We start from the raw sequence: 27,961 nt of genomic DNA, 5'->3' as shown, positions 1-27,961 counted from the left end.
AGAGATTTTGCTTTTGCTGCTTTCTCAGTGTTTGCATAATTATTCCTGATATTGATTGTGCAGCTAGAACTCTCCTGTGCATTCATACTGAAGTACTGCCCAAACCTAGTCACACGTTGCTCTCTCTAGCATTTGTTGTGCATCCTCCTTTCTCTGTCCTTTGCCAGCTACAGCTTGGGCAGAGATGGAGCTGAAAGCCTGTTCCTCATCTGGTCATCACTCTGCTCACAAATATTAATCTCGGCTTTCCTGTCCTGTTATAAGCAGATCTCTCTTTTTTCTTTTTTTTTTTTTTTTTTTTTTTTAGAATAAGGAGCACTAGAAAGCCTCATTTAAAATCCCTGCCCTGAGCATCTCCTAGTTTTAGTGACATTTGGATCCAGATTTGGATCCAGGCTTCACAGCTTGATTCATCTGTCCCAATCCATCTGTCCTTCTAGCCAGCCAGAAGTCTATTCCAGGCAGACGATGGTAGGTCTGAGACTGCTGAAACAAGACACACTTCAGGTTCAGAGCTGTTGCTTACACAATTCTCTTTCTGATCCATGTTAGCCCATTGCAGTCAGCCCTGTGATGCATCATATGCAGAGCTAAAATCCTCCACCCTCCCAACTTGTTGCTTCTAAAAACTGGTAGACTTAATGCTGCCCCAGCTAAACACCAAGAAATGAAGGAACTGGGTATTTCAAGTAAGTGGCTGTGTCTGGTCCAGGGTATCAGCTTGTATGATTTCTCCCAAATCCCTGGTGAATCCCTCACTCAGACCCATGGTATTGATTCCTGTGAGCCCTGGGGGTCCTAGTGAGCACATGGTACCTGGGAGATCTGCAAATGCTTGGTACATGCTGCAACAAGGTGGTGTGGAGAAGTGTTCCCAGTGCAAGTAGCAGGCAGGAGGTCCAGGGAAGTCGCCCAGTAATTACTGGAAAGAAGCAAGCAAGTCAGCCTATTAAGGTTGAAACAAAAGTGTTAATATGGCCTCAATACATGGTAGCTTGGGCCTCCTATTCCTCTACCACCTCATCTTTTTCTAGAACCAAATAAGAATGGTTCAGTTGCCCCAGCAGTGAGGGAAAAAAAAAAAACAAAAAACAAAAACACCTGCAACTTTTGCAAGTCCCATGGCTAGAAACTTTGGTCCAAGCTCGGACAGCTGCCTCTTTTTCTGATCCTGCTAAATCCTCAGAGGACAGCCAGACAGAGTTCTGTCACCCCAGCTGCCTTTGCACCTTGTCAGGCTGAAGATCCAGTGGTTTAGTGATTTCCACTGCTTCTCATCCCACCCCATGCCTTTCTTCCTTCAGCACCACCATGGAAATCCATGCCTGCATTGGCATCCACGTGTGCAGTAGATGGAAAAGGAGGGAATGGTGGGAGAGATATTCAGAGTGCGTGGCAGTGGGGAGGGGTGTCGAGTGTCTAGACGCCAGCTGCTTGGTTGCCACAGAAACTCCCCAACTTTGGCTGAGGGAGGGAGCATTGAGGTCTCCAGAGAAATGAGAGTGATGGAGGAAGAGGGTGGGGAGAGAAAAGGGAGGATGTTCCTTGTGAATGTGAGGTGTTAACCCTGTTACAGCTATGTTTGCAAATATTTTTCCATCCTGGAGAATGGGAAAGAAGCAGCTCTCTTTCTTTCTTCCACTGCTGTTTATTTCCCACACTCATAATGCAGCCAGACATGGAAGCTGAGAAAAACTACATGCCTACTGCTGACTGTTCATTTATCACTGCCTATTACCAGCACGTTTGTCCCAAACTTCCTGCCTACTGTACCCATAAAGTGGGCAATTTCAATCCAGCTACAACTGGAAGAAGTCCTTCCAGAGTGGTTAGGTTTTCAGACAGCAATATCTCCTTTAGCAAGGCCAGTCCCTTGGCCACTGTCACACTACAAGCCAAGGCAGCTCCAGGGAGGACAGGGTGCTCCCACCTGGCAGCAGTGTCATCTGTCACGGTGCTTCTGTGGAGATGCTCTGTCACACCAGGTGGGCAGGCAGGAGACTGCATTGTTCAGCGGCCAAAGGCAAAAGAGCTCTTGCAGGATGAGAGTGCCTTGGAGGCAGATATGTTGCCCTGGCATGGAGGGGCCTACTACCAAGCAGCACCAAAGGTGCTGTGACCTCAGAGGTGTTGTGACCTCCCCTCAACAGATCTGTGAAGACGAAGATTCCATGGTCTTCACAGCCAGGGAGCTTGAAGGGGAGAAATGGGAAGTGACTTGTGCAGAGTGTCCCCAACCATGAGCTGGGATCAGAGTTGATCTGATGAACAATCGTGCTCAGCTGCCTCGAAGAACCAGAAGGGCTCCCTCCAGGACTGGTTCCAAGCTACTAGCCCCTCTATCTCCTGCATTCATTACTTAACCTGAGGAAAACCTTAGAAAAAATTACCCATAAGGTGTTCTTTATTCCTCTCCCCCCTGCCCCTGTTGATTTCACATAGGTCCTACAGACCAGAAAGTGTACTCTTTAGTTCCTTAAATACCTTATTATTCAAAAAGCTTGAATATAGAGGTTTTAACGTCCTTCCAGCTGTGGAATATAACAGTTGACAGCTGCTCTTGGCACATGTATTGGAAAACAGGATGTCCCCATGTCATGCAACAGCATTCTTTTGTGTCACCCATCTTTTCTCCCTTGCTGGTTTAAGTCCTGGAGGATGATTTAGAAAGAGAGGGCATGTGAGGGGGCAGAAGAACAAGGTCTTTCTAAAACACATCCATTTCTTCTTTAGCTTCTTTAGAGCAACTTCCCTATGAAATCATAGGGGAGAAATCAGGGAAAAGATAAGAAAAAATTGAAATATCCTGAATAGATATAGGCCAATTGAACTTTATTGAAGTGACAGTTAGTGATTGTTCTACAGCCAGGACATTCCTAGCAAAATAATTAATTCAGGGAATGAAGCTTACAGCACTTCGGGGACAGAGGTTTGAATTTGGAGATGCCAAGCAGATGCACAGAGAATAGCACAGCAAGTGACAGAAGTTTGACAGACAGATCAGGTCCTCAGAGGTTTGCCCATCTCACAGCTCTGCTGAGCAGCCTGGCAATGGTGGTAGGATCAGTAGGGGGATAAAAATGAACCTGAAACTGTGGCAGACTGCTGGCATTCACGCACTGGTGATCCTGAAATAAAGAGGGTTAAGAAGAGGACGGAAACATGCAGAGTAGTAGAGCTTTTGGGTTCTCCATCTACAGTTCCCACCTCCTCGCACAGGACTGACCGTGAAATTCTTCTCCTCCCCTTCCCCGGAAAAACTAGCTAGGGAAAAGAACATAAGGGAGGAAATCTTCTGTAATTGCGGCAAAATGGTGTAAAATTCCTTCAGTGCATCCAGAATTAATGTGCTGCTCCTCCCCTTGTACTCCTCCCCCTTCAGCTGTCGGTGGCAGGGAAACAAATTGCTGCAGCCCTTACTACAAACCATGCTCCCACCTCCCTTCCCCCAGCCCAAAAGATATGTGCCATTCATAAGCTGCCTGACTGCTGGTCTCCATTATTAAAGCCTAGAAGACTGATAAATTGGGGATTCATGGAGCCTGCAAGCCTCCAACAACCACATTGCCATGGAAACCAGAGGCAGCCTCCATCTCCAGCAGAAATGATATTGATCTAGCTGAAGGCAGGGAATTACAATCAAGGGGAGGATATAAAATGTCTCTTTTTCTTCCCTTTGCCATCCTCCCATTTCGAGTTTAAATGAAGGAGAAAATTCATTTAGAGATCATTAGTTTGTTCCCGTCCATCATCATACACCAAGGTTCTCCAAATTGGATGCTAAAATTAATTAAATGCCTGTTATCAGGCTTTCCACAGCCATCTTCTTGATAACTGTCCCCAGCAGCTGCAACATCTACACCACCAGCTCTTTGCATCAAAGAAATTACTGATATTTCTCAAACACATGGCTGGTGCACACCCATAGAATCCCAACGTGTTTTGTACAGGATGAAACACAGGCACTGCTCTCCAGAAGGCAGTTTAGGCTTCATGCTGTACCCAGGGAAACTCCTGGGAGCCTTTGCTTTTCATTCATTAGAAGAAAGCTTGAGATCCCAGACACAGGAAGAGGCATTTTGAACTACAAACACTTGTGGGAAAAAAACCCCATTTCGAGACATCACAGTGGCATTGCTGGTGCAGAGCAATTCTCACCTCTTCTTGAAATCTCTTGTCTGGGACTGCTTAATAACTGCTTTTCCAAGGATGGAAAGATCAGGAGTCATAGCACCTGTCCTGGAAAACTAGGTAGGCAGCTAGACACTTTCCCCAGATCATATAAGGGCCAGATCCTCTTGGTTTGACTTAAGGCAAGAGGTTGGGCTGTGTAGTAGTCCCTTTTGTCCCAAGAAATCTCTGGGACCAGAGGTGTGTGATACTTGCCCAGTAAGCGGTCAGCTCCAGGGAAAAGGAGGTATAAGGTAGCCCTGAGCCTGGCACTGGACATTTTAAAGAGACAAGCTGTACAACAGGAAGGAAGGAAGGACGTGCCTGGAAAACCTCTCATGAGTGCTCTTATTGCCAGCACCAGTCTTCTCTGTGAAGGTGGCAGCAGCTTGCATCAGTAATTCTGATTTTAATTCAAATTTGGCAAGCTGTGTTTTATTTTTTTTTTATTTTATTTTTTGACCAGTTTTGAGAGCCATTTCTCCCAGTTGGAGAGGGACTATTGAGTCTCTGAACTCTGAGTGCTGTGCCAAGCAAACTGATGCAGCTGTCCCACAGTAGCCATCTTGGTTTAATTGGCTTTTCACAATAACAATTCCATCAGGCAGTTAATGAATTCGGCCGTGACATGAGGGCACTCGGTGGGACAGATGCAAATGCTGGGGAGACCACCTAGGGGCACAGCCAGCTGTGCCATTGCCTGGATGCACCACCTCTTTGGAGCAGCAGGAATGTCTGGGTTGTCAACAGCTCCTCAGTACTGTCCACTATGATGGAAAAAAGTACCTTTACAGGGAGCTAAAACAGTCCTTTTCTGAGTTAGTCTGCAATGACAAGACTTCTATTTCCCATCAAAAGACATTTCCCTTGGTCCTGACTCAGCTGTGGGACCAAGCAGTAGCTGCTCCTCCATCATCTCATGTACAGCCAAAGCCTGCCATGAAGCCCAGCTCTGCACAGGTTCACAGAAGCTGCCAGCTACCACAACATCCATATGCAGCATTCGTACATTATTGGCCAAGGTGGAGCAGCCCATAATTTTGGTTTGAGCACCATAATTTTGACAACAATGGTCACAAGAAGAGGGCTTGATATGAGGCATGAGCTCATCAGGCCTGAGCTGCTCTGACATTGCTCTTAAATTGCACTGAGGCATAGGAAATGGCACCCCACCATTTTGTGCTCTTATTGTCTCCTCCTGCTGATTTTATTTGCTATAAAGGTCCTTGGCTCAGGCCTTGCCTGCTGGTCACAGAGCAATATTGTGAGGTATCCATGTGAATGAACATGTCTCTCTTACTCTTCCTCTCCTGATGGAGCTGTTCCACTTCCATAAACCATTAAATATTTATTGGGCCAGAGGAAAATATTGACTCTATAGACCAGTGGTGAGGGCACTCATCTGGAATAGGGGAGACCAAATGCCACATCCTGGCTCCAGCAAACAATAAAAAATTTATGCAAAGTGGAATAGCTCCAGCAGGATGGATCAGGGGAAAATGTGTCCAGCAGCCCAGTGGCTCACTTGCAAAGCTCACTGGATTTCAGCTTGCTAGCAAAAGGCCCACCCTGTCATCTGTCCCATTCAGGGAGGACCTGACCCTCACATCCCAGCTACTCTAAAAGCAGGCAAAGACTTTCTTACTACTTTATTCTACAAATCCCATAATTCCTGGTAATGGTATATACAATGTTTAGGTTTGAATAATTAAAGGATCGTTTAATGAAAAAAACGTTATCACAGAAAAATTCCAGTCTATCAGGACTCAGAAGCCCTGAACAGTTGTGGTTTGAATTGCTATCAGGCTTAACTCCTCTGTTTGGCAAAACCATGTCTATGTGTTTTGCTAGAAATGAGGCCAAGAAGTATTTGCATGCTATATCATTTAGGAGGGTCTGGAATTTTCTCCCTCTTCCCTGATGTAAAAATCAATTACTTCATCCATCTTTCTCATAGTCATTTGGCTTCATCAATGAAAAAGGTTTCTATCCTGAGGCACAAAAAGAAAATTTCTTTCTCATTTTCTGTCTCTTTATTGAGTGCAGTGAACAGTGCTGGCTTAGTGTCTCTGGAGACCAAAATCTGCTGCTCAGCAGCAGTGCTGTGCATTTCTTCCCCATGCCTTCCTCGTGGGCCTCAGCTTGTTTGGGAGAGGTTGTGTTATGGACAAGAGGTCAAGTTTAGTCCAGGCAGTCACCATGCTTGGCCACACTGGTAAGTCTCCCAACAAAGGCTTGGCAATAGTGCTGGGACGGCTTTGTGGAAACATACCTTCAGCCCCAAAGATAATCGTAAAGGCAGGTGGCAAACCGGTTTGCATTTTTTTAACAGAGTTGCAAGATCCAGGTGGCACTCACACCTCCTCTGTTTGGCAATAAAGAAGTTACTTCCTTTCACCACCTGGATACCTGGTGTACCAGTTGGACTGTGAATGCAGACAAAGGGCCAGACAGAATTTCTGCTCCTTTGAACTGTAGCAGCCTTACTGAAGATAAACTCACAACAGCCCTCTGACCAGATTCTGTGAATAGGGGGGATTTCCATCCCTTCTGACAACAAGAGAAAGCAGAGGACCAATGTTTCAAGATTGCACTTGAGTGCTTTCCAGGGGAACAAACATATAGATGATCTGTGAGCAGATCTAAGATTAAGACGGACTACTTCAACTCAAAAGTATTTCTGATGCAGGGCAAACCCAATCCCAGGGTTTGGTCTCCTGCAACATATTCCTTGTTTCAGCACCAATGACTGGAGGTTTTTTTGAACTGTTTGTGACACTGAGGCTGAAATCACGGGTGATATCCTATTCTTGCATAACCAGTATAGGTAACATAGGATGTCTAAACTGGAATACATACTCTTTTTTTTTAAGCCCACATCCAGTAAGGGAATGGAGTCCCACATTCATTTGAAAACTAGGCCGTTACAGACTTAGTCCACACAAGCTTTCATTCACACGTCCCTGTTAGAGGCTTGTGTCATTTCCAAATCAATGTGTGCACCAAGCTTTGAAGAACATCAAAGATGTTTTGACAAGTACTTGCCATCACCCCAACTTTAAATTACTTTTACTGTATTCTATCTTCCATTTCTTCAAGTGGTTATCAAGTGAAGTCTTTGAAACATTTTTCACAGCTGCAAAGACAATTTTGTCAAAGTCAGCAGCACTGGGGAATGCTCTGCATAATGGTCACAGCTCTTGGTCCTGCTCTCCTATCCCTTTCCCTGTACCTGCAATGCATTATCAGCTACGGTTCTGTACCACTGCACCCACTTCAGCATTGGGATTTGGATGCTCTTCCAAATGTCAGAGATTTTCTTCTTCATTAAGCCCTGGAGGTTACAGGTAATGTCCAGTTATCATTACTAGCATTACCAATTACTGTGTTTTGCTGAAGGAAGATGGAGAGGTTGAATAGTGTCTTCCACCTTCTGCTTTCTTTCATAATAAAAAGAGGACTCATTTGCTATTGCCTCAAGATACAGCTGAGAAGTCTGTCATTCTTTGAACACTGGATAATTGGGACCTTGTGACCTTTATCTAAGACTTATTTGCATGAAGCACCGAGTCTCGCTTTTCTGGTCATTAGAGGAACAGCATTTTCCTTTACATCCCTGGACCCTGTCCAGCTTTCCATAGTTCTTTCCTTGACTACACTGCAGCCTAGCAAAGGGCAGATGTCCAAGGTGGACTCCTGACTGCCAGGACTTCAGCTGAAATTTTCCACTCTGTTCCAGTGTCCCATGCTGACACTGATGTACCTAAGTAAGCAGAAAGAAAAACAGAAACATTTACACAGATCAAATTCACATTTGGTGATGATATAACCAAGGCTCTTAAATGGTAGAGGCCATTAGAGCTAAAGAATATGCAAAGAGAATCTTTGGCAGGGAATACAGAAGTAGAAAAGAAGTCACAGTTCTAGTAGCCTGCAAAACCAGAACTCTTCTTCAAAGAACAGCAAAGCACATGATAGCAGTACTCTCCATCATTTGGGTTTCCCATACAGATTATTTTTAATAGCTTGTCTATTTTCTGCCTCAAAGATATCCAGAGAGGAAAGCTAGGAAATGAGGAAGCCCTTCTTTAAATCAAGCTTACAGCATGAATGCAGTCTATAGAAATATTGTGCCTTGAAACCTGTTCTAATTGAGCTTGTGTAACATGGTCTTTCACAGGCCTATTGGAGGTCCAGAACTGGGGGTGGAAACTATTCCACAGAGCTGATGCCAGTGGCTTGACTTGTAAGTTTTCTGTCACTGCTTACATTTCCCTTGGTTCTCTTGGCCACTGCCCGGTCTCACAGATAATCATATGGCTAAATAAAATATTTCAGTAGTGTCTTTACAAAAAGAGTCATTGCAGTCATCAGTGATCATTCAGTAGCTGTCTGTAAAAAGGAATAATGTTGGTGTGCATAAGGACTGGGATGAAGAAAAAACAGAAGAAATAACACCTTTCTGGAAACATGTAAAAAGTTACAGATTTTTTTGGACTAATGTGAAGAATATCTGTCATTCTATCTCATAAAATAGATTTGCAACTTTGAAGGGAGTGCAGAGAAAAGCAACAGAGTTCCTAAAAAGCATGGGAATAATTTCATAAAAAAAAACAGTTGAAAGCACTGCTTATGTTTTCCTCAGGAAAGAGATGAACAGCAAGAGCTACGAGACTATGCCCTGTGTACATAAGTGCATACTGTGTGATGATACCCTAATCAAAGGCATGAAGTAGGCTACCACAAGCTTTTGCTGTTTCTGTGACATAGCATAAGTACAGAAAGTTATTTAAGGCAATTGGCAGTGGCCAATTCATCACTGAACGTTATGGCCATTGTACAGTTGGTTGGAATTGGGAAAGCTGTTCATCCTTAATCAATCAGATACTTTGTGTGCATACACACACACACAGATATATGCCATATAACACCACAGTAATATTAGCATAAAAAGAGAGAATACATTATGCTGTACCTGTTAAACCAAATCTTAGACAGTAGAACACATGGGTGAGTCCCAGCAGCAGAGAAGAAGTTTACCCAAGATCTGCCCATAGCAGTGCTTTGTTCTAGCTACAGCGAGAAGTATAATAAAGGGATATTAACTCTGACCTAGCTTGGCAATTTCTGTGTTACCAGTTATTTGCATGGATCCTTGTGAGTGCAACTTCACTTTGCCAGAGTCCATGAAGTTTCCACAGGGATTGGAAGTGATCACTGCACTGACATTGATAATGCAGTATTAATGCACCTATTAAATTGCTCTTGAGGAATGTCTAACTAATCTTACTGTGCTGACCTGGTGAACTTTCCAAATCCTTTTCCTCTGCATGTGGCAGTCATCTGTACCACAGAGAAAGTATTTCTACTTTTGAATTTCAGCTCCCTGGAGCTGTAAATCCCAGCTGATACTCTGCAAGCTCATATATATCTGAAAAGTCCAGCCTACTTGATCCTAGTGTAAAGAGATGACACTGGCAGTGGTGCAGAGCACTTCTGGCAGCTACAGCAAGCAGCCATCACTTAAATTTCATTGTCTATCTGTCCAGACTGTCTATAGGTCTGCTACTTGAGCCCTTCTCCGCAAAAATTTTGTTTATCATTTATGACAGAAAGCCCTTCCCCCACAGAGCATTTTCTGAAGATGATCTGAATGCATGCAGTGGGCCACTGTGGAAAACATTGTAATGAAAGTGATTTAGAGCAAAATCTATGTGGAGTTTAACCACTGGTCTTGTCTGTAGAGAGCCATATGTTAGCTTGAGTGACTACTGAACAACACGGCACACACTGTGACACTGGCAGGCACTGCCCTAAACAATGTCACCCAAACATGTGGTTTGGAAGAGCAACAGCTGTAGCTGCCAACACCAGAAGGGGTGAAAGATTGCCGTCACCTTTCCTATAATCCACAGCCTTCACACAATAAGCCAGGCAACCAGCCTTGACTGTCCACGCATTTCTTACTGAAGTTCCAGAAGAATTAGTACCTCTTAGGTACGAAGGAGTGGTTACCTCAATCTCCTCAAGAGGCCTTTTCCAGAGCTAGTCCACACCTTTTCATCAGTAAATATGTTTAATGTCACCTATGATTTTATTTAAAAAGGTCGAGCACTGGCCCACTAGTACAGCTCCCACTTCTACAGGACAAGCCGCATCTCATTAGGAAACAGCAGACCTGAGGCACACATGGGATAAGAGACAATATTGTACTGCAATAGAGGAGGCAATCCTGCACCCGTGCCAGGTTGTGTGTAGGAAAATTGTGACATTCCAACCTGCCCGCCACATGGCTGTTTGGACCAATGCAAACTCAGCTATAAAATAGGCAATGTTTATACTCATGTGTCTTGGGTTGCAATGCAGGATGTGAGCAGAGGTGTGTATTCTATCACCATCTGTTGAGGCTGGGTGGGACAGTGATCCTTACCTCTGTGGGAGATATCCTCTGCTAATCATCTATTAAAACCAAGTGGGGAAGTCATCTTTGTCTTTTCCACAACCCATCCTTCCTCCGGGAAGATATTGGCTGTTAATGCACCATTGGGTCCCACTGCATGACTGATAAAATTACATCATCCCATTGGGAGATGCTCCAATCAGGAGGAGAAGTGAAGACTTTCCTACCTAGATAAAAACTGAGATTTGGAACACAGAAGCAGCCTTTTTCCACTGGATTCCAGAGGAAAAAAACTGACCTTTCCACATCATCACTGGACCTTTGGAGGAAAACTGCACCCTTCTACAGGACCACTGCTTCAACTGAACCACATCTGTCATCCAGGACTGCAGCCACCATATAATGGGACTGCTACCAACACCCTGACAGGGTATCAGGTTATATTCTGACTCTGTCAGTGCTTTTGGTTTTGTTCTCTGCAATACTGTATTTCTATTTTAATTTTCCTACTAAAGAACTGTTATTCCTATATCTTTGCCTGAAAGCCCCTTAATTTCAAAATTATAATGATTTGGACGGAGGGGTTTACGTTCCCCATTTTAAGAAAGAGGCTCCTGCCTTTCTTGTCAGACACCTGTCTCTCAAACCAAGATACCGTGTAAACACAATTCGAAGATTAAAATTTCAGAGCAACTGAGGACTAGACACAGACTTCACACTTCAGCATGTGTCAAGCAACCTAAACTGCATTTATAGAGTCTTACTTTGTTGCTGGAGTAGTACTACAGACAAGAAAATGCTGCCATGCTTGCTTAGAGTCGTTCCCTCTGGGCCAGCTGTGGGAAGACCACTGTGTTTGCATTGCTTTCCTTGGCTGCCAGGTGTAGCAGCAGAGATAAACTCCCTTGAAACAGGAATGGAAGTGAGGCTGTTCTGCCTCTTGCTAGCGACTCATGGGCCAAGACTGAAGTTCCAAGTCACATAGCTGCAATCCTCTTGCATAGTGCAGGCTGCATGTTCTGGCTGGTACAAGACAATAGACTGTCTCCCTTTCCAAATCTTTATATAGCCAGTGCTCCCAAAGTACAGCAAGTATTGTCCTTCCATCAATATGGGGATTGAACTGATTCAACTGTAAACCATTAAAAAGGATCCACAGGGACTTGCTCCCTCTGAAGAAGTGAAGATGGTTCTTCCCAGCGCTCCTTGCTTGCAGGATACAGGGCCCTGGGGGAACTGTTAGCCCGCTTACATGAAAAGCTCTTGTCACCTGGCTGATTTTCATTCCAGCTGTGAAGCTGCTCCATTGTAAAGCTATTTCATGAAGCAGAAAAAGCATTCTTCATTTCCGAAAAAAAGAAGATCCATTTGTTTCCTTAGGCACAATTTACTCTTTCACATTTCTGGGCTTTGTGGTCTTACCTGACAATCTGAAAGTGCTTTGATGTTAGAGCCAACCAAATTTGGAGGAAAGACTTGATAACTTGTGAAAGTACAAATCGAATCTAACACTGTGTGACATTCACCTCTTCTCCTCCCTGGGAGGACATCATAGCCCATCTCCTTCCACAGTCTGCTGTGCTGGATACTGATCTCATTTCAAAGCTGCACTACCAGACTATTTCCAGTAACCTTCATGGAGACTCTCTGGATTTAAGCCAATGCAACCATGATTAGAATGAGTCTCACTTCCTCAACCACATGTAATGTATAAATTCCCCTCATTACTTTTGGATTCTGTGCTGTTGAGTAAGTTGGCATCTAAGAGAGCCTCTGTAAGCATAATACCAAAGAGCCAAAAGCTGGACCATAAGAAGAAAATCTATAAATCTAAGTCTTGAAAAGGATGCTCAGATGACAAGACAACTTCTTGGCATTCCTATCATCCACCAAAAGACATGAAAAGGTTTGTGAAATTGTCCTTCTTACATCAATACTTCATTGCCACTGAACAAAGCCCACTGACTCATTTCATGCCATACCCAGACTGGAACCCATCTCTGTTTTACTTTTAGATGCACTGAGGATTGCTTAGGAACTGCCCTACTGTACAGCTGGGAATGCCTGGGGTTCCAGATGAACTACTATGGGATACAGGACAGTTGTTTGAAGCTGTTTCCTAGGCCATCACTAAAAGACAGATAGAACATGTAGAACTGAGTAATAAGGAGAGAGGTGAGGGCTATCAGGGGAACTACTGACTGGTACAAAAAAACACTCTGTCCTTCCCCTATTCCAGAAATATTAAGCATTAAATTCTCTACACTTCTCTTTATCTGGTTAGTTATTCCTTTCCCCATATCCTGTCTTCTTCTATCCTGCCCATAGATAAAGGCAAAAATCTCTCTTGGGTATGAATTAAATGCCTTTGCCTTTTGCTTGTGCTTGCACCAGAGATGGTATCCACAGATAGCATGATACAGCCATTGTAGTAAAATTCAAGGCAGATGAACACCACCACCCCAGAGCAGCACGGTTGGCACGCCTCAGGGTAGTGGCAGCCAAGCATGCCATGGCAACCAGCCAACCAAGGACACTGGCCAGGAGCCAATTTGATTTATTTTTGGCAGCCTGATACAGCACACTACTGTGCCAGTCTTCGTTCACAGAAATGATAAGAGGTGACCTTTGAAGGCCAAGGGGACAGATGAAGCTGAAAGAGGATCTGTCCCTGGGCTGGAGAAGCACTGAAGTGGCAGATGTTCCCTCTTTCATGAATGACCATTGCAGTCACACCAGCAACCACCAGTGCTGTGTTTGCTGGGAGAAGATTGGTAGAAAGGTTGAGACCTGGCAAATGTGTTTAAGTCTATGGAAAGAGTAAGTAACAAGAAAGAGAGAAAGGTTTAAAGATATGAGAAAATAATAGTATGAAGATGTTAAAAAGAAAACACAGGCTTTCTGTTAGGAGATATTTCCTGCCTGTGGCTGCTTTTGTACTGTGATGATGCTCTTCAGAGGAATATTTAAGAAGGAAGCAGTTTCCTACTTTTGTGGACATTGTGCTATAGAGTGTACTGTAGAGCACACCTTGGAATCCTCAGAGAGATGTACAAGGAGACCTATTTAATCTTTTTTGCATTTCTTTCTTGGATGACTCTGGGGTCACTTAGCCAGCTGTTCAGGTTTGTGACTGGAAGGCTGATATCATAGTGGAATAGGAATTCAAGAAAAATCTATATTCATTAACATTTTAAAGAGGCTATCAGCTTGACTCTGGCCACGCACCTTTCATGTTTGCTTTCTGCAAACATTACTAAGCTTGAGAGTTACTGCATGCATGCTGAATAAGTATAAATGAATGCACATACTGGTCTTGAACACTTGATCACTGAAAACTCATTTTTAAATATATATTTGAGTGTAGATTTTCCAGCTTCCTCTGTTGGCTAGATGTTTACATAAGTAATAGTATCATGTACAAATGCATATTAAATTGTGCATTTTGAATGGCCACTTCAAATTATGTGTCCATGAATGGTTGGCCACTTCAAATTATGTTAAAACCAACAAGAGCATGGGGAGGGTATCTGAAAATGATTCCGAATATTGCATAGAAATAAACAATTTTTTCATGAGTGTCAACTCTTAACAGGTAAAATAAATTAAAATTAAAATCAAATAGCTTGGTACTATAAATGTATTACCTCTATCTATTAGAGTAAAATAAAAATGGAATGTCAATTCAAAGCAGAATCATTCTTGCTTAGGAATAAGGCATCCCAGGTCTTAAATAATAGGAAATTAGCATTCATTATCCCATGTATAGAGGACCCCAAAATACTGATTCACCTGCCCTATTCTTGCCATTGATGTTTATACCTTTGCCCAGCTATAAAACCAACACAAGTACAGCATGCAACACAGCAAATTATATTTCACTAATCACATGACATTTATGTTGCCACTTATCATATAAAGTAAGAACAAATGGCTGGAGACCTGGACAACAAAAAGCAAATGTGGATAATTCAATTTCAAGGCTTATTTCTAGAAACTTCTGAATAAGAAGGAAAACCAGCAACCCTTTGTAGTTGTGTACAATCAGTTCAGACTCACATTCTTGAAGGCTGCTCCTCTTGCCCATCCCTTAAATCCCAAATGTCCTGCATGAGTTCCTCTCCCAGTATTTAATCTGTCCTTCTGGATATCTGTTCTTCCCTATCTGTCTACTTTGTTAAGCAGGAATAGAGTTGCCTGAAGCCTCGGGTTAGCTATGAGGCTTGAAAGTCTAATTGGAAAGTGGGAATTGCAATTTGTGGAGGAGAAGTAGTGGGCCAAATGAAATTATGGAAAAGTATCTGTAAGAACAAGACTGGGTGCTGAGACTCTCTAAAATTTACATCAGGGTGGTTATGAATATCAAGGTGATATGCAACATTTTCCCACAACAAGCTAATGAATGCTGTACAACAGAGATTCAATGAATGTGGAGGCTAGTTTTGCTAGGTACTGTTTCTTAATTGAGTTTCGTGTGGAGTCTACCTCCAATGCTACCTTTTTCTTTTTTTGTGGGTGTTCTATTTCTTTGATAAAAGAAAGGTCAAGAGCAAGAGAGAAAAATATCCTCAGATCTTTGATGCATTTTCTACTCAGTATCATAATTTATATCCAACTCTTCTTGATGGTTTGTAAAAATATTTTTGTCAAAAAATGTTCACTTTTGCCTCTCAAAACTCTTTACCCCTTCCCAGGGGAACTGGTTAAGCAGACTTGCACTTGGTCAACAGCGAGGAATTGAAAACAATTCTAGAGTGACTTTTAGTATTCAACCCTCTCTTCTGTCCTCACTCACTGAGGAGTCAGGGCCCTTAATCTTTCCGTTCCCTATCTGATTCTCTTGCAACCCATGTCTGAATTAGCTGACACATGTAAAGGTTCATGCAAGCTTGCCTTGCACGGGGCACTCCAAGTAGAAACCCTATCAGTATGGATGTGGATGAAACTATAAGCACTGCTGATAATAAGATGTTCCTGACTAAGATGTGGTTGTGATGCCTAGAGAGGCTGATCTGGAACAGAGGCTAGACAGTTAAAAGGATAAAATAGGTATTTATTGAAAGGCCTTAAAATGATACACCTTGGGCAGTACAAGAGCCTGGCCAGGGCTACACCCAGGTTGGAGCCAAGATGGATGCCAGTCACAAGATTTTACACTTTTTAAAGTTTTGGTCCATTTACATATTGGGGTTAATTGTCCAATTACAGCCCCAGGTTATGAAGTCTTGACCTCCTGACTTGCCCCCTTCACTTCATTGTTGTTTATGTTTTTTGGGGTAATGGGTGTCCTTGATTCTCTAGCTGGGAAGGGATTGTTTTGTCTAACAACCTTGTTACCTAATACGAAGTTTCAGAGTTACATACCAGGCAGCAGAGAATCTTAAAAATATAAAAGCTAAAACTTAAGGCATCATTTACCCCCTTTAGTACTAACCAGTACTAAGAATCTCATCCATAGATGAGTAAGTAGACAGAAGAAAGACCCTTTTGACTTCATTACCATCCCACCAGCAAGGTCTCCTGCAGTATGAGAGAAATTTTGTCTTGTGAGATTTTCAGCTAAAGTTGGAAGCCTCCAGTGACCTGGCCAAGTTGCCCCACTGGAGCTGTCTGTGCTAGTGTGAATGAAAAGGTTCGTCACTGTCTTTAGCATAAGCAGAGCTTGGGGAGCTCTCCCTTCAAGCCTCCCAGCTGGCAGACATTCTCCTGCCACCATGGAAAAAAGGGCTGATGGCACCTGCATCTAGAGGAACAAGAACCTCAGCAGGAGCTGCAGTATTTCCAAAAGCTGATTGGAAGCAGGAAAGAAGGTGTTAAGCAAGAAATTAATCTCCCCTACCCCTAAAAACTGTTAACTCTTAATCTAGTCCCCACACCAGGTCTTGCTCCCAGGAGACCAAGGGAGGTATCCACTTCTGGAGAGGCCATTCCCTAGTGAGGCACTCACTCACCTGTCTTCTCTTCGGTTTGGCTGCTCTCCACTGTCTCCATTTGGGGTTGCGCTGTTGCCTTGGCAGTAGCATCCTCTGCGGCAGGGGTGGCGGTGGCAGTGGTGTCAGCAGCAGGCACGTCGGCTTGTTTAGGCTCCTCTTTGTCTTGGGCTTCGTCAGCCTTCAAGGACGGCGAGTTATCAGTGGAAGCTTTAGTGGCACTTTCCCTTTCGGGGGCAGCGGCAGCAGCGGGCTTTTCCTCTGAGGAGGCAGCAGGAGTGGCAGCCTGTGGGGCTGGCTGCTCTGAGCCCGTGTCGGCGGCTCCATCTCCCTTTTTCTCCTCCGCTGGCGCGCTGCTGTCTTTGCTGCCCTCCTCCTGCTGGGCACTGTCAGCGGCGGCTGCTTCTGTGGCGGCAGGAGCCTCGCTTTCTTTGTTCTCGGCCGTTCCGCCAGCAGGACCTTCCTCTTTCTTGTCGGTGGCATCAGTCTCAGATGCTGGGGCATCTCCCTTCTTCTCCCCCTTGAGCTTTTTCCTTGTTATGTGTCCACGGAAGCTGGCCTGGATTTTGGTGGCTGCCTTATGAGCTTTATCTTCAGGTTTGATGCCATCTTGCTCGATCTTTTGGTCTCCGTCCTCATTTTTTTCAACCTTTGAAGAAGAACAAGGGAGGAGGGCAGAGGAGAAAAGAGGGAGATAAGTTAAGATTTCTTCAGGTGTAGCAGATGCTCTAATTTTATTGACAACGTCCCACTTTCCCCTCCTGCTAACGAGTGAAAAGTTTCAAAACAGCCTTTCCATTTGGTATGGGTTTGGACCCAGGTGGCCCTAATTTTATCTTAAGGCTGGATAGACATAGGTCTCCAGCCAGAGGTTTGTAAAAGAAATTTAAAGCACCTCATCCTCTCTGTCAGCAATGTGGAGAGCATTTTGGCTGTGTGGAAAGGCTTTCACCAGCTGGGTTGTCCCTATTCCCATGATTTATTTTCCCATTCATTTTGAAATATACCAATTTTTTTTCTCCTACTCATTTTCAAAACACTCTCCTGAGGGTGATTTTCACAGTCCTTTCCAATCCACCTCTGCCTTCAAGTCGGCGTTTCTTTTTAATGACACCTTTATTCACAGGTGTTTCTAACAACACCAAGTGCTTTGTCTTTTATAGCTTTTTGGCTGGGGATTGCCAACTGAGAATAGGATTGCTGCCTGCCCTACCACAGTTCCATGTTGTCAGACACACAAGGATGTTCACAGGATGTACTCCTCATAAACACCCTGCCTCCAAGTGCTCCAAGAGCTTTGCCTTTGCTCTCTACTCATGGTTTCACTGAAGGATTAATAGGCAGATTAATATCACTCTTTCCAATTTCAGCTGACTATTATTATTTCTCTGACTATCGGGGGGAATTCAGCCTTATAACAAAGAACAAAGACATTCCCTGTGTGTTTTCCACTTAAATTGTGCATGGAAGTCTTAAATGCAACCAAAACAGAGCCTGTGCCTCACGCCAGTCTGCTGCAGAGAGATAATGCTCAGCTTATAAAACTTCACTGAATCTAACGGCTTCACCCCAATAATTTAGCAGCTCTTGGGCAAGTAACAGCTCAGCTGCATGTTGATGAAAGGACACTGTTCTATTAATAATCCCATTGGAAAGCATTCAAAAGACCTATGTGGAAACAGAGCCACTGGCCTCTGCTGTCTGCACCTGGTTTCCATCACCGGCTCAGGTCACAAAACAAAGACAACAAGCTGACTGGGAAAGATAGAAGCATTTACTCCTGCGTGGGAAGAGGGAGCCACTCCTTTGGCCACTGCAACTGGGATGTGCCATCTGGGGAAAGGCTCTCATCAGAAGAGCAGAGAGAGGGGACAACCTACAAACAAGTTGAATAAAAGTGTGGCAGGAAGAAGGGAGAAGAAGACACTGCAATGTGCAGATGTGCCACTGGAAACATCATGCCTGTGGACAGGAGGAAAGAAGAGTGGTCACAATAGCAGTAATTCCCAGGAAACAGACTGGAAGTGATCATTCCCATAGCACAAGACAAGGTCAAGTACAGGTGGGAGTGATGCTCAGCCAGGGAACCAATCTGATGTCCACTGCTATGCCAGAGGTGGTATCCCCTATGTCCCACTGGGTCCCCACTGAGAACAGATCCGTCACCCTAGCTTTGATGCCCATCATTCCTTAAGTGGATATGGTGGCCTAGGATTGAGCAGCCCCAAATCATCGAGGAAAAGAGCCACCCCACACAGCTGTGCAGGGATGTGGATAGGTCTGTATACAGCAGGAAGTGAGATGGGAGAGGCACAGGATGCCTATGCAGGGGGTGAAAAAGGCTGTGAATGAATATGTAAATGAGATTAATACACAAGGTTCTGCACAAGGAGTTTTTGTGCTACTGACCATGCTCAGACACAAAATGGTTGCATAAATCACAGGGTGAGCATTATGTCTACACATCCTCAAGTGCAATAAATGACATAGTATGGAAAGTGGGGTGGACTTTTTGTGTTTGTCTCAGCTTGTCAGAGAGCAGGTGATGGTTATGTGCAAGGATGATACAGGCACCAGCAGGCTGCAACCACGTGTGTGCCTTGCATAGCTAACTCAACACTGTTATTCAGCATCTAGGTAAGCTTTTCAGCCTACTTCAGCACAAGGAGGTGGAAACAAATTGGAAGTACATTTAAACTAGCCAGATAGTGCAGAGCTCCACACACGCTCATCTATCCTGTTCCTTAGACAAGTTTTGCAGCTTGCAGTAAGTCTTGTGTTGCTGTGGAAACTTAACTGCTAATACCTGAACTAGCTGGTTTCGAGATCTTGGATATGCCAGCATTACACTGTAGCCACAGCAACGTGAAAATAGACTGCTACTCCTTCAGAGAACTGTGTAACATTTAGATGCTGTAGTTTTGAATTCTTCTCCCCAAGGACTGAGGCTAGTCTCAAACAGCAGCAAGACTGGGAGACTGGAAAGACAACTTAGACATAATTACGAGGCCTTAATGGTCCAGTCCCCATGCCTTATTGCCTGATTCCTGTGAAACTATTAGTGAATGTGACAAAATTGTTATTCCCTGGACAAACAAGAAAAACATTGACTGAAGGGAGATATCTCTTGCCACTGGCCTTGTTGCTCTCACATCCCACATGCTTCCTACACCAACCAAGACAGCTATTACAAGTCATGGACTGCTGCATGCCTGACTCTCTGACTCCAGAAAAGCTGCTCTGTTACCTAGGATATGCAGCCCTGTAAAGGTTTATCTCCTTCCCCTGCTTGCCAGAGCCCAGGGTGCAGTGAGCCACATGGTTTGGCCCTGTGTCCTTGTCAACCCCTGACCTGGCAGGGGATGAGAGAGCACTTCTTTCCAGAGAGGTCAGACCAAAACTTCTCTCACCTGGACCTACAGCATAGCAGAGCTAAAAGGCTCCTTGGCTATTCCAGTTACATCATTGTCCTCTTCTCCCAGTTGGGATGACATCCATTTGAGTCCTTGCCAGATCTCAAGTTATGCAACTGCAAAATGTATTTCCAGTAGGGTGTTTTCAGCATAATTTCAGATGCAAAAGATAAGAAACATGAGACCTGGGGCAGAGGTGGAGTTCAAGATCGTGGATGAAAGAAATGTACTAATAGTTTGTCTTTGCCAACTGTGGCCCTCAGGAATCCTGTTTCTATTCAGTCCTTCCCCAGCAAAGCATGCCAGGCATTCGAAATTACTCCTTTTTTTCAGGCTACTGGCCTGCAGCTACTTCTGGGGTAGGACATGGCATCCATAAAGTATGTGTGTCATGTTGTATAACAATGGGTTGCGTGGTTGGGTGAGAAACAGGTTGTTCAGGGAGAAACTTCTGTTCACACAAAAAAAGACCCAAGGGCTTTTCATCTGTGGATTATGTGCACAGCAGATAAACCTTAATTAAGGAAGCACTCAAAAATAACCTGTATACAGCAGAAGCTCCTGGAAAGCAATTTGTCTTACTTGGAAATCTAAAAGGGTGAGTCAGCCCTGCCAGGATGCATTCAAAACCATCTCAGTGGAAAACAAGGAATCTGTCTGTCTTATCTGTCTCCCAAGCGTTCATGATATCTTGGCTGTAGTATTGTGGTTAGAATAAAGTGACTATTATTACTAGTGTTTGCATGGAATCTAGAATTCCCAGCCAGGAATCAGGTCTGGTGGGGATAGATTTCAGATATTAGTATTCCATCACCTCCCTCCCCTTCATTTACACTTTTATGTGTAAAGTAAATTTAATACTTAATACTGACATATTCATGGTACTGTTAGGGTACATGCGATGTATTGCCATTTTACACAGAGCAAATGTCCTCTGTTTCGTTTGGTTTTAAACGAATTGTGGATCCTGTAATGGCCAAAAAGGTACCACTGAGGCAGGTGGATGAAGAGCTAAATGGATCTATAAAAGGACATAGTCAAACATGTCAATTTTTTTGTTCAGACCATCCTCACATACCCAATGATGCCAATGTGCAAATCTTTGCCTTTATGAAACACACCTTTACGTCTCTATCTACCCAGCCCATAGCATCTTTCCAGTCATAGAGGGATGATCCTATCACCATCCCCATCTGATTGTCTGCCACACCTCCAGGTTTCTAGGATATCCCTTCCCAGGCAGGGTATTCCTGTAAGTGAGACTTTCCTTGCTATCACATAGCTGAGAGAGTAAGAGATTATAAATTAATGTTAAATCACAGATAGGGCAGAGGTTAGTTCTTAAATACCAGGAATGTAGAAATTTCCTGGAGGCATGATAAGAAGATTTCAAATCTCTGGCCAGTTTTACACCTTCCATCTCCAAACTCACAGCTTAGGCAAAGAATTAAGGAAGTATTACTATAACCTCCTTCAGACCCTTTTAAATGTCTCCTGTGCTGGCATTTCAGGAAAGGAGAAATGGAGAACCTAGGTGTTTTCTAGATGTTCCATGTGTTTGCAGCCACATATAGGCAAATAAAGGAGAGGACTGAGTGCTTTGATCCTTGATTGCTGTCAGTCCACTTGTCTCTCATGGTGAACCTCATTGCCTTTCCTTGGAAAAATAATCACATTGTTTTGTATTCTAAATGCTGGGGTGGAGAGACCAAGAAAGAACTTACTGTTTCACTGAAAGGTGTTTAAATATTATACAACTTCCTCTGCTTCTCTCTCTAGCTTTCCTTTTTCTGGTATTTCTCTTCCCTCCAATATATAGCATGTATCAACCTCCTTAATGTTCATCCTAGGATCAGGCTGCTATATGCTATAGCCATGATATATGCTCGGCCACCACCCTGGTATCCTGCTCCTTTCTGTCCTTAGTTAGGAGCTCCTCTTAAACAATCAAACACCAAATCCCAGAGCCCTTTGATACACGTGGCCATCTCCCAGCATTCTGAAAACTGTGTGCTGGGAGCCCAAGTTTAGGACTTAAACACCTTTCACCAGACAAGGCATCAATACTGGCCAGAGCCTGGACATCCATAGGACCATTGACAATAACACACACAATAACCCACTTCACCTATTTCACCCAAGGGAAATATGATACATGACTATTATTGGAGAAAAAAAAAAACAAAACAAACAACTGTGTAGTCACACAGAGAAATGAGGGCCCAAATCATTCTTTTCTCATGACACCTGTGCTAAAGTATGTGTGGAAATCTTTCCTTCAGTTATTTATGTGAACTAATGCTGAATCACCCAAACTCCTGTGCTATTTGTGGGGTTAGGATGTGTCTCAGCCCATGCTCTGTTCTTGACTAGAACACAATGTATGTTCTTACAGATGTTATCAAGGCCATTTGGGCCAAGACTTAAAAAGAAATGAAGGCATCCAACTCCCAGTGATTTCCCAGGATTGAGTCACTTCAGCATTTTTCATGGCTTTGCTCCACATGACCTGATTTGTCTCAGAGACAACATTCAAGGAGCAGAATATATTAAATAATAAATAAATAAAGACCAGCTGTCTCCCAGAAGGAGTTAAGCATGGACACATAAAAAACAGAAAAGGCTTTCACGCTTTGGGAAGTGAGGAAGCAATTTAGCACACAGAACAGCTTTTTTTCAACCCAGTAAATGGTGTGAAGACGCCTGGCTAGAGGATGGCACCTGTCAGCACAACCTGTCTTCAAGGCTAGGAACAAACAGAGTTCCTTTATTTTCCCAGGATGACTATGGTGATGGTGAGTAAAACACCCTTGAGAAAGAAAAGGTTAATTCATCCCTATGAAGGCCCCTGCAGGATTGTTCCCCAGGGTACAACTAGCAGGGTTTTAGCTCTCTAGTTTCAAATATTCTAACAATGGAATTTCCACCCTTTCCTCTACAAGATCCTCTCATATGTAGGAAAATTCCCCTCTATTATATAGTGCCTAGATTAAAATGACAGTAAGGCAGATGGATGTATGTTATTCATTCATGTACAGTGGCTGCAAAGAGAGGCGGAAGACAAACTAAGCTAGATCTATTTAGATATTTCTAGTGAGCCTTCTCAATAAATCCATACTCTTCTTACCTGTTTTGTGACTCTCCCTACCATTTGTCACCCTTAATTTCTCTTAAGATGGTGGTCAACCAGGGTGTCCTCTAGCACCCTGAAGCTCCAACAGCTCCAGCAGTTAAATGGAAAAAGGCACTCACTACTGTTTATGTTGCCTTTGCAGGCTGGGTGAAAGAAAGTAGAGCCTTGCCCCTGAAGGGACACAAACTGGATGATGTTCAGGATGATGTTCATGCTTTCTGGAGCAGAGAAGCTTACAGGGGAAAACACTTGCCTTGGGTCTGGTCTGGGCTCTGTGGAGCACTTCGGTGGTTGTGGGGCACAGGTGCACTCACTCATCTTTCAATTCAAAGCATTCAGAGTCTCAGAGACAGGACTAGGCTGGAACTTGAGAAGGTGGTGCTTTTATAGTTCACACTTAGGGTGCGTATACACCCTGGTTGTGTGGCTTAAGTGTATGAGGGCACTCCAGGGCACAAGGTTGCGGGGACTGTGTCAAAAGTCTTGAGTGTTTGGCACTATCAACATTTATTCTCTTGCTTGAGTTTGGATTCTGGTGCATACTGTACTGTCAGTTGTGTCTAGTCACCTTTTTTGGAAGGAAATACTTGTATCATTCCAGAAGGAACCAGTCTGCAGGCATTCAAATCAAGGGATCAAAGCTTAGAAAGGAAGCAGGAAGGTATCCAAGAAATACAGCAAAAGGACCAGGTGAAAAATTTCCCTTGAACTGTGCTTTGATTAGAAAAGTCCATTCAAAGAATAGGTGATTTTAGATGCAGACGTGCTTAGATAGAAATGCAAGCTTGGATGTCACTGGACTAAAGATAAATTTTATCTTTTTAAGCTCAAACTGTGTGGTTTTCTTGGTTGTGTTTGGGGCAGTTTGGGCAAGAATGGTTGCTGCTATGTGGACTATTTTGAAGTTGCACCTTCAGAGTCTGATCCATAGTCTGCTACCATGAGCAGGTAATGAAATTCAGAAGTATCAATATCTCTCCTTTCCTACTTTTTCTCTCCCAGTCTCTTTTTTTTTCCTTGCTTGCTTAGTTTTGGACTCGACAAAATTTTTTAGGGAATTGTTATTAGCCTCAGGTGTCTCAGAGTGCCTGCCCCCGTGAGAGCTGGACATATTTGCTGCTTATCTAGCTGCACCCAGGGCACAGAGGCTAATTTCCTGCTCAGACTTGCTCCCCCGAGATCTTGGGCAGACAGCTGCCGAGATTCCCCAGAGTCCAGGCTTATGCAGGGTCTCCAGAATGACTTCCACAGGAAGCAGAAGCTTATGTCCTGTTCCTACCCCATTCCCTCCATGGCAACACGGGGCATCCATCCGTCACGCCTGTTGACAGCACTCAGCTTGGTGTAGTGCAAATATGCTGATGGTGTACTTGATCCCATTGTCTCTATCACTGAGAAAGACATTAAAAAGCACTGGTCTCCATTTGGACTCCTAAAGGTCATCAGTGTCTACAGGGGCTCCAAATTGTTGACTGCTACCCTCAGGAGGCAACTATCCAACCAATTCCTCACCCACTGAAGAGTCCTCCCATCAAATCAATCAAGTTTAGAGAGAAGGATGTCATTTGGAACCATGTTAAATGCCTTGCAGAAATCCAGATGGTGACATCTGTAGCCCTTCCCCTGTTCACTGGAGTAGTAACTCCATCACAGAAAACCACTGGGTTAGTCAGGTGGGATTTGCCCTTTGTGACACCACCACTGCTTTATACCTAGCACCTGCACAAAGAAGAAAATGTCTTTCTCCTCCTGAACTGCAGCTACAGCTGGGGTGAAACCCTGTGGCTGCCACCTGTGCCTTCAGTCATACACAGCTATTAAACTTCAGGAGGGACAAAGGTGTGTATCCCAGCTGAAATTACAGGGGGAGCTGAAGAAGGCAGAAGCCAGGATCTTTGACTGGGATCTGGCAAGGCCAGTTAAGTAAGTAGTGTAGTAAGTACTTTCTTAATGTTCCACTAACCTACTGGTAAGACCTTTGTCTTCTGTTTTTCTAGTCTTGAAAGAGAGCCTAGCCCCAAGCATTACCTTTAGCCAACAGCTTCCCCATTCCCTGAAGAGCACCATACAATCTTTCAAGTCATCAGAACTGCTCTTAGTAAAATCCAAGAAAACAGAGCTGTGGGACTATACAATTTGATAAACTGGCATTAAAATAGCTCCACATAAGATATCCTCTCCCATAGCCTCTTCAGCTTTAGTTCCAAATAGGCCAATCCCACAACCCCACTGCAGAGCTGAACTCTGTGTGCACCATGATATTGTATCCCCAAAGAGCAGCAATCCATTGAGAAGGCTCTACCTTATAGACTCTATCTTCTCACTGGGGCAGCTGGCTTTTTCTCAGCTTCTGGTTCTGATGGATTCAACAGGTCTCATTGGCATGGCTTCTCCTTAACCAGCCAGGAGCAGCCCTACTGGGGCTACTGCTCCTTCCTCCATGGAATTTACTGACCCTGTTTACACCAGCCTCAGCTTCACCAAGACAGGATATCAGCCAAACAATTGGAAGGCAGAGAATGAGGGTGTTGAGTATGGATCTGATCTCCATGGAAGCTCAGTTTATTGATTTGTGTTGTGGATCTTCATGCCTATTGGGGCTTGACTGACCCCCAGATTGCCCTGGCCATTGTCTCTACCCACCTTTTCTTCAGTAGCACTAGTGTTGATATTTGCCCCACAGATGTTCTACAAGGTTTCTGATAGGACTGCCATGACAGCCTATGTATGAATTCATCACAAGCAAGTGGGTAAGACACGGACCTGTCTTCTGAATCTGAATTCTTCACAACAACTCCATATCTTGGATGCCAGGGACCTTACAGAAAACCTTGTGTGAAATTTTCTTGGCCTACATTTACTGTTCATTTCTCATACGTGCTTAAAGTAGAAGCAGAGAAAGGAGAGATATCCGTATCTCCTCCCTGCTTAGGCACTACCACAGGTGAGAACAGGAAGAGTTAGACCTACTTTTAAGATATCAAATACAGGAGACAGGTCACTGGTCCCACTCTGAGCTCTTATGTACTGCTGATTCACAGAAAAGTGTGTGAAGACCCAGACCATCTTTTTCTATTCCTTCTATCCCAACTTATTAACTTATTAACGGTTGTATGAAAGTCTTATTTGAAGTCCAGTGCCAAAAGCAATGTCAGATGATGAAAGTGGTGTTTCATTTCATTGATTCTAGTGACATTTTGCTAGGGATATTTTTTACAAGTCCTCTGTGGTCTGCTGCTCCAAACAAGTATTTTTGGTACTGCAAGAACCTCAAATGCATGCTGTGTAGGTTAGTAAAGCATTGTGCAATATTTAAGCCATGCTCTTATCTACTTCCTCCTGTCAGTGCAGGATGAGAACATCCTAAAAGGGGGCTTAAGTGTCTGTCAGAACCTGAAAAGGTCTCCAGAGGGGGCATGTATGACACAGCTTCTTTCACGCAAGAATCCGGGCTTGACTGCTCAGTTTTTATAATTCCAGTGCTTCCCAAGGTCTGTAAAACTGATCAATCAGGCCTGTGATTGCAGCTGTCACTCCTGAGTAGCACAGTCCCAAGGGCATAATGTTGTGCCATACCTCTCTCCTCTCTCCTCTCTCCTCTCTTCTCTCTCCTCTCTCCTCTCTCCTCTATCCTCTCTCCCCTCTCCCCTCTTCAGGTGGGTTGTCACCAGAGTATAGGCATGGTTTTGGCTGGGAAGATCCTGAACATAACTCCAGGGCTTAATCACTTTTTCTGGACCCTGGCACTGAGCTATGGGAAAGGCACATGTGGCTTTGAGCCATTTTGTTTCCTCCTTTGCTCCTTTACTGTATTCAACCCTATTGAAAAGGGGGGAGGGGGAGGTGACCCTGCAGTGCCTGCTGCAAAAACCCCTTTGTGGACCCTGCTATTTTAGTGCTATAAAGTCCCCCAGCCAAAGGGAATATGTTGAATAGATATGCTAGGGAAAAAGCCACAAGTCTTTGGATCCATCACTTACAATGGCTAGTATATCACAGCCACATTTAAACAGTCATCCAGATTTTGTCCTAATCTTCCTGCTGGAGTACAACTGTTATTTATTTCAATTTTCACCACCAGGGCTTCCTATTTTAAAGTTGTTATTAAAAATGGCTTCAGAAATTATTTCATATCTTGGTCATAAGGTCTTCTAGTATTTTTCCGTCCTTCAGTCAGAAAGCATGTCAGTAGCCTCAAAGCACAGCATATTGTAATGCCTTTTCCCTGGGCACACAGTTTAGATGACTCTGCAACTGTTGCATCTGTAGCAGAAGTGTACTCTACATCCAGAAACCCCTGGAGCCCAGCCTGTGGGGGCTTTACTCATAGGCCCATTGGCAGAGAGGCTGACGGAAAAGGGACCCTGGTAAGGACTCCTAGGATGGCTGGGCAGGCAGAGTGCACAGAGCTATTTCCAATTCTTTCTACTCTGATGAAGGTGTGATATGGAAATAGGGTTTTCATCCTGAGAAGGACTTACAGGTTTCCAGAATAAGAACCTTCTTCACTCAGGGACCCATGCAAAGCCAGAGAGAAAGCACTAGGAAGCTTGCACAGTTATCTAACACCAGAAAATGGACAGTGTTTCTTCTTCTCTTAGTAAGTACACACTGAGTGGCTTTGTCACACACTAAAGAAAAAATAATTGAAAATCTCCAGGGTCCTCTAGACCCTCCCTTTACAGTGCAGCATGGCTGGTTTTGTTCATCCACCCTGCAGGAGTGGTTTTTACCAGTCTTCAGACATTTGCCCCAAAAAATGACTCTCTGGGTTCCTGTGGGAGTTTATTCCTTTGGTGAACTAAAGAATTCCTCCCAGCATTTCAGCCGGCCCCTGCATCTTGTCTATGCTGACATTAGTTTGTTTCTGCTTTCTTAGTAACACTCCTTCATATATCAATAGCTCTCAGTTGTC

The 27,961-nt window shown here is 43.9% G+C and overlaps 1 protein-coding gene across 1 annotated transcript in view; it reads right to left on the bottom strand.

The window, feature by feature from the left end:
• GAP43 (growth associated protein 43) overlaps positions 1-27,961 on the bottom strand; it is a 53,882-nt gene that overhangs the window by 6,228 nt on the left and 19,693 nt on the right. Inside the window, exon 2 of the mRNA XM_014878585.2 lies at positions 16,522-17,149. Coding sequence (XP_014734071.2) covers positions 16,522-17,149 — 628 coding nt within the window. The remainder of the gene's footprint in view (positions 1-16,521; positions 17,150-27,961) is intronic.

The sequence above is a fragment of the Sturnus vulgaris genome, chromosome 2 (assembly GCF_052056855.1).
Source record: "Sturnus vulgaris isolate bStuVul1 chromosome 2, bStuVul1.hap1, whole genome shotgun sequence".
In the NCBI taxonomy this organism is placed as follows: Eukaryota; Metazoa; Chordata; class Aves; order Passeriformes; family Sturnidae; genus Sturnus; species Sturnus vulgaris.
This window is presented reverse-complemented; position numbering and strand designations above follow the sequence as displayed.